The sequence below is a fragment of the Adiantum capillus-veneris genome, chromosome 3, assembly GCF_014529385.1.
Source record: "Adiantum capillus-veneris isolate H3 chromosome 3, ASM1452938v2, whole genome shotgun sequence".
In the NCBI taxonomy this organism is placed as follows: Eukaryota; Viridiplantae; Streptophyta; class Polypodiopsida; order Polypodiales; family Pteridaceae; genus Adiantum; species Adiantum capillus-veneris.
In genome coordinates, this window is record NC_140933.1 from 123,916,733 (window position 1) to 123,924,622 (window position 7,890).

Genomic DNA, 7,890 nt, shown 5'->3' on the forward strand with positions numbered 1-7,890 from the left:
CTTGACGATAGTTGAATTGCAAAATGCACTTTTTACGACCCATCAAGAGTTAAGAGTGTGTATGATATTTTAATAGAGATGAGTAGAAAGAAGGAAAGTGACTCTCCAAGAAGCAGGTAGACTTCTGTGTTTCAAATTCTAATTAACATCACTAGCCAATCTAAATTTAAAGAATGGACCAAAAGACAAAGGAACAATAGATACCGAATTAGTAATAAATAGATGAAGATAGGTAAAATTAGTAAGATGGGATTGAGAGAGAGAGAGAGAGCTTTGGCTATACACCTATTGTTTATTTGAGAAGCTTCATTCCTTCATTGCTTTAGACAACAATCTCCAAAGTATATGATAGCTAAGAGTAGCACAAACATAGTTTTCAACGATTTCACTTTAGATTCCATTCAAGCTTACCTTGGCGTTAGGGAAAAAAAAGGAGGCTTATGCAACTGGCATTGTGGGTGCCAAGAAGGTGCTTATGGTATAGGGAATTTTGCAATTTGATAGTTGGAACTAGAAGGCAAGTTACCTCTAGGAGGTAGCAGGTACACAACACGCTTGAATGGGATATCTTGCAAGCTATACATGAATTTGACATTTGACATCACACAAAGACACTCTCTCTCTCTCTCTCTCTCTCTCTCTCCCTCCCCCCCCCCCCCCCCCCCCCCCACAACACACACACACAAAGTAGATGTATCAATCTTTTAAAGGGCAAGCCTCTTGATTTCATCACTTGTTTTTCCCTCCAAATGAATCAACGGCCCACGATCAACAATGATCTGGGACACTTAGATCCCCTCTAAAAATTGAGGGTGTCAAATAGAGAGAGACGCACCCTGTGATTACCTTCATGGTTGTTCCTCGATGCTTAAAGCAGCTTTGCCTTTGAACAGACGAAGTTTTACACAATGCACTGCAGTTAGCGATGTGGGACATGAGTGCGAGGAACTCTTGTCTCGCGAGGTTATTCAAAATCGTCTTGAAGAATATACGTGCAGCAAAGATCTGAAGTTGGGAAGACATTTGCATCGCAGCATAGTCAGCAATGGCCTTGACACTGCCTCTGATTTGGGGGATTACCTTATCCGCATGTTCTCCTCTTGCGGGAGCCTGCCAGAAGCTGACCTCATTTTCTGCAAGATCGCAAAACCCTCTTTGTACTCTTGGCATTCTATCATGTCAGCACATGCTCTGCTTGGTGACGGCCTAACAACTATCAACTTGTTTCATTCTCTTGAGCAACAGGGCCTTAAGCCATGTAAATTTATATTCCTCAGTCTGTTGACGGCACTCAGGAAGTTGAAATGCCTGCCTGAGGGTCGGCTTGTCCACTCACAAATCCTCTCAGATGGCTTGGACTCTGATGTCGTCATAGGGAGCACACTTATAGACATGTATACAAAGTGTGGGAGCCTCGATGAGGCACGCAAAGTTTTTGATGTCTTACCAAATTTGAATGTTGTCTCATGGAATGCCATGATTGCAGGGTTTGTCCAGCAGCAGGATGATACAACTGCATTTGAATTTTTCTCAAAAATGCAAAAATCAGGCATTCAGCCCACTAAGTTTACGTTCTCTTGTGTACTAAATGCATGCATTAATGTGGATCAGGGTATGCAGATACATGACCAGGTCATGTTAAGCATGCTTGAATCTGATGTTGTTGTTGGGACAGCCCTTATGAATATGTATGCAAAGTGCGGATGTGTGGCAGAAGCACATAAAGCGTTTGACAGGTTGATCCATCCAGATTTAGCATCATGGAATGCAATTATAGCAGGATATAGCCAACGAGGCTATGGGTCTTCTGCCCTTGAGCTCTTTAGAAAGATGATAAAACAAAACATTGAGGGTGACTTAATAACATTTTCCTCTGTGATTAATGCGTGTGCAAGCATTGGAGCTATTGAGGTGGGCAGGCTTGTGTACAATGAGATTGTTGCCAAGAGATTGGAACTGGATGTGGTAGTTGGCAATTCATTGATTGATATGTATGCAAAATCTGGGTATTTGCAAGAGGCGCACAAAATTCTCACTACGCTATCTAGTCGTGATCTTGTGTCATGGAATACTCTCATTGCTGTGTATGCACAACATGGCAACTGCAGGCTGGTCCAGCAATGTCTTTGGGACATGATCAAAGAAGGAACCAAGCCTGATGAAAGGACTTTTCTCAGCATTCTTGCTGCTTGCAGTCATGCAGGTAGTGTAGAGAGTGGCCGCAAATATTTTGTTTCTATGGTGGAAGACTTTGGCGTTACACACAGTGCTGACCACTTCAATTGCATGATTGATCTTCTTGGTCGTTCTGGGCACCTTAAAGATGCAAAACTTTTCCTTGGATCGGTGCCAGAGCTTCCCAGTAGTTTTACTGGGTGGACATCGTTGCTTGCTGCTTCTGATAAATACAGGAACATGGAGGTGGGCAGGCAGTCCTTTGGAAGGTTGTCTGTGCTCGATCCTGTCTGTGGTTCTGGCTATGTCTTAATGTCAAATATTTTTGCTGGGGCAAAGGTGGACCAAAGAAGCTTTGAAACTGCTAAAGCTTCGGAACGCTGCTGGTGCTTCGAGAGTGGTAGGGAGAGTTTATAGCAGGAGGTAGAACTCATGCAGACATGGACTACAGAAATACTAAATTAAAGAACCAGTGGGGCCATTTTGCCTGAGCTGAAGGCTGAAGCTGGTGCTTGAGACTGGTACTGTGTGATGTATGTATTACTGCTTTTCCTTGCCTTCGTTGGCATGAGCAATGGTGGCCTCTGGCCACTTGTACTCAGCCCATCACTCTGGCCCGATGATTCCATAGGGCTCATGCTGATTTGCAGGTTTGCAAGTAGGATGTACAACCTTTCCTTCTGCTTTTGGTATGGGTTCAGCAGGGGGTTTGGGGAAGGGTTTTGGATGGCCAAGATTGTGCAGAACACCCTGCTCCTTGAAACTGGCTAGTGGGGGGGCGGTAGGCTTTGGCTTTCACCTGAAATTCTTTACTTTAGACACACACAGAGAGAACGTGCAAAGGAAATCTGCGATGGGAATTCACACTCAAGCACACACACGGCTCGGTAGCTAGAATGCTCCAAGCAGACGCCGATAACCTGTAGGCCCCAAAATTGGCGGCCCTTTCGGTATTTCTTTATTCTTTGAGAGGGTAAATTACAAAGTAGAGTCTTGGGAATCCTTTACCTGTATCCCTCTAGATACTACTTGATTTGGCTAAGTTTCGGCAGCATAACAGTCCCAAAACTTGCGCGAAAACAATTCCCCTGCTAGAACTCACTTCCACTTCCACTTCCACAGGCGTATACCCTTCGATTCCAGCCCAAAAACAGTAAATTTAACTTGCTGCATTCAGTAAATTTAGCTTGCTACATTTACTGGTTTTCAGCCCCAAACAGTCCCCTAGCTGACCTCTGTCAGTGGGACACGATTCCCAAGGGTTCTGGCGTTCGTATGGTTGAAAAACGATCAATTTTTTGTGCATACACAACGTTACCTGTACGGTGAGGTTATGATCCTCACCGGTGTCTGCTTTGGAGTAGCAGCTAGCTACCCTTGTTCCTGCTCAAGGAACAAAAGCTAGCTACCCTTGTTCCTGCTCAAGGAACAAAAGCATGAACCCACACAATTGTACATCAATCAAATGAAGAGTCCTTGTGGGGCATCACATAGCTGCCCATAAGGGAGAGAGAGAGTGGTGTGTAGCGTGCAGGACATCACTCCTAGCACCACACTGTATATGAGAGGCAAAGAAAGCACTCCATAGCTCTTAACCTGTGACAAAAACAAAAATGAGGCCTTTCCTAGTATAAAATCCAGCCCTCATTTTTCTGTAAGAGGCAAATCCATGAGAATCTACCACTTGCATATTTACAAGCATTTTTCTGTTTTGGGTTTGTAGTTTAAAAATCTCCCGACTGGTTGTCCAGTTGACTTCACGATAGAGTTGTAAAATGTTCTCCTAGTCATACCGAAGGTAATGACACGAACACATTTCACGGCCCAAAATAGTAGTTTCCTAAATTTTAGGAAATGATTTCGTTGGGCTTCCATTGGTCATCTGACCATCTATCCTCATTGGGACCGCATCCAAAAGTGCAATGTAGTCCAATCGTCAAATACTTATGCTGGTGGTTCCACCTTGATTTTGTGTCTTTATTGAGTTCACTTTCTAGTTTTCATCAACTTGCTAAGTGTGACAGGGAGACCTATATGATCTTGCTTTGAGCCTAGACATCCTCTTACTATACGAATTCCAATGGTGACCACTTCTCGTCTGCGGGTGAAACTATCGTTCACATTGGCCATACAATGTCCGATCGGTTGCTACTTCAAAAAGAGGGTCTCAAAAATAAAACAAAAATCATTGGAAAGAAACCAACAACTAAAGTTAGCATTTGCCATCCTCATGACATAGTTAACAGCTGCCACGTCTCGGTGACATACCCCCCTCTTGAAATCGCAAACGTCCTCGATTGCATTTCATAAATACACGCCACCCATGATCTTGTGCTATTAACACTCTTTTATCATCGTATGTATCTGCAAGAAAGGTCGTAACACATAGATACAAATGACTTAATGAGACCTTCATACTTTTGTCATTTATATCTATTACATCGAATTCATATGTACATTTCATGTACTAGCTCTATCATTACCCCTCCTTTGTACACGTTGGGTTGGGGCATAAGTAGGTTGTAACCCAAATGCTTCAAGGTAAAGCTGCAATACATTTGGTGACCCTGACAGTTCATGCTCTTCCATCCACTTTGCATCCATAGGCGGAGAATTCTTGAAACTCACCAAATAACGTCTTGCAACTTGTCCTTTAACTTTTCTGTCCTTATGTGCCAAAACTTGCTCAGGTACTAGGATCTTATCAAGTTCCTCAACTTGTGGTTGATCCTCATCTGGCATATCTTCTGGTACATCACCCACGAAGGGTCTTAGAAGACTCACGTGAAACGCATTATGAATCTTCCATGCATCAGGCAATTTCAGCCTGTAAGCCACATCGTTGATCTTGTCAAGCACTTGAAAAGGCCCATAGTAACCCATAGTGAGCTTAGGAAACAATCGTTCCTTGCCCTTCATTTTCTTTAACCTTGTCTTTTCGAACCTTAACAGAATCCAATCACAAGGTGATAACAACAATTCACGACGGTGACGATCAACAGCCTTTCTCTGTTTTGCTTGAGTCTTCTCCAAGGAAACTTTAATTTTCTTATACATTTCATCCATGTTCTCAACATATCGATCTGCCTCAAAGATCTTGTCCTTTGTATGCAAAATGGGAGGAACTTTTTTGCCGCCTTCAACAGTCTCAAAAGGTGCTTTTCCAGTTGACGAATGCACCCTATTTTGTATGCATACTCAAGCATAGGCAAATACTGTTCCCACTTGCCCTTATTATCTGACACATAGCATTTCAGCAGATCTAAGACAGTAGAATTAGTCTCTTCTGACTGTCCATCAGTTTGTGGATGAAACGAAGAAGAGAACTTGAGCGTAGTGCTTGTTCTCAAACAATTCTCTCCAGAACAAACTGGTCATGCGAGGATCACAATCACTGACAATCGATTGTGGCATACCATGGTACTTAAACGCATTGAACATAAACAAACATGCCATCTGATCAGAATTTATCTTCTTCCTGACAGGGATAAAATGGGTCTACTTGCTGAACTTGCAAATAATGGTCCATCTACCATCATTCCATGTTGGCGTTCTTGGAAGATCAAAGTTAAAGTCCATAGCAATGCTTTCCCATGGCTTATCCGGAATCGGCAGTGGTTGTAACAACCCTGGTGCCTTTTGCCTGTCAAACTTGACTTTTTGGCAAACTATGCATGCTCGCACAAAGGCATCCACATCTCTCCTCAAGGTAGGCCAATAGAAGAATGTCTCTACTGCTTTAATTGTCGCATCAATACCACAATGCCTTGCATACGGTGGGACATGACTCTCTTCCATGACTTTATGTCGCAATGGCCTAGTGACACAAATTCTATCATGCATCATCATAAAACCATCTCTGAGGAGGTAGTGCTCATGATGTTTCCCCTCTTGCAACTGTTCAAAGATCCTTGCACAATCTTCATCAGTAGCATATTGTTTCTTCATGTCATCTAACTCATGATGATAAGGAATTGACACAGCTAAAATTTGTGACTTCCTTGATAACATATCAGCCACAACATTCTTCTTGCATTCCACATGCATAATCTGGAAGTGAAACATGGAAAGAATATTTGCCTATCGCATATGCTTTTCGGATAACTTTGATTGTGTCAAGAAGTATCGCAAGGTCTGATGATTTGTTTGGACAACAAATCAGCACCTAAGAGGTAGTGCTTCCAGCTAGAAAGTGCATGAATCACGGCCAAGAGCTCTTTCTTATAGACTTGCATAGTCCTCTGTGGCCCTTGCAAAATTTGGCTTTCATAAGCTACTACCCATCTATCTTGCATTAGCACTGCTCCGATGCTACTGTCACACGCGTCACATTGGACCACAACTGACTTCTTGAGATCTGGCTAAACAATTACGGGATCTGAAGTCAACTTTTCCTTTAAGAGAGTAAAAGCTAAAATCTCTTTTTGGGTCCATCTGAAAGTGACCTCTTTCTTTTGCAAAGCGTGAAGAGCCGATGCTATCTCAACAAAATTCCTGATAAACCTTCAATAGTAGGAACATAATTCTAAGAAGCTTCTGACATCGTGCACAGTCTTCAAGTCTGGCCATGTATTAATAGCTTCGACCTTTGCGGGATCCATTCTGACACCATCCTTTGTGACTATGTGTCCAAGAAAGTGGATCTCTTCCAAGAAGAATTCACTTTTCTTAGGATTGACAAGTAGCCTATGACTGCGCAACTCTTTGAACACAATGGTCAAGTGACACCTATGCTTCTCTTCATTCTTCAAATACACTATCATGTCATCGAAGAACGTCCCAACAACTGTTGATGTGAGCGGAAAATCCGGTCCATCATTCTGTTGAATGTGGCAGGAGCATTTGTTATCCCAAACGGCATCACTAGAAACTCATAAAGACCAAATGTCGTTCTAAACGCAGTCTTGTGCACATCCTCTGGCCTTATACGAATCGGGTGGTACCCACTCTTAAGGTCTATCCTGCTGTCTAAACGATTTAGAACATCATCAATTCGCAAAATAGGAAACCTATTCTTGATGGTATTCTTATTTAACGCACGGTAATCAATACACATGCACCATGAGCCATCCTTCTTCTGCACTAGGATCACTATGGAGCAAAAGGGTGAAGAATTAGGCTGAATCAGCCCCTTCTCTAATAACTCCTCAACGTGGCCCATAATCTCTTTTCGGTGCGCCGCACTAACCCTGTAGGGAGGTCTATTTGGTGGGCTACACCGTGGCACCAAATCTATCCGATGGTCCTCAGGTCTCTCTGGCGGCAATTGCGACGGTAATGATGTTGGAATTAGGGTTGTAGAGAAACGCACACATCTTGGAGAAGACGAAGTTAGCTCAAGGTACACAATAGAGTGTGTTACTTAGTGTGAAATGGAAAGATAGATAGCCCTAGAGTGATGGACGTATATACAATGCTCGGGGGAAAAAACCTCCTAAAGAGAGAAAAAATGCCCTGACGGTCCTAGTGATGTGTTCACACACATCACTACCACATGTATATGGTAACAAATCCCCCCTGGAGTGATGCGGTGAATGAGAGCTGGCACATGAGTAAAGGGGAGTGCCATGCCCTGAGGACATGATCAGTCCACAAAGGGGAGTAAGCCCAAAGCTTTGTGGAAAGCTTCGAGCTTCTCACGAGACAATGCCTTTGTGAAAAGATCTGAAAGGTTGTCCTGTGTTGGCACATAAGCCAAGCTGATCTCTCCTGCTG

The 7,890-nt window shown here is 43.1% G+C and overlaps 1 protein-coding gene across 1 annotated transcript; it reads left to right on the forward strand.

Annotated features, from left to right (window-relative positions):
• Positions 1-750: 750 nt before the first annotated feature.
• On the forward strand, positions 751-3,555 carry LOC147461644 (pentatricopeptide repeat-containing protein At2g27610-like). The gene has a single exon (XM_086509141.1). The coding sequence runs from the start codon at positions 865-867 to the stop codon at positions 2,590-2,592; it is 1,728 nt and encodes a 575-aa protein (XP_086365267.1). The 5' UTR covers positions 751-864; the 3' UTR covers positions 2,593-3,555.
• Positions 3,556-7,890: the final 4,335 nt, after the last annotated feature.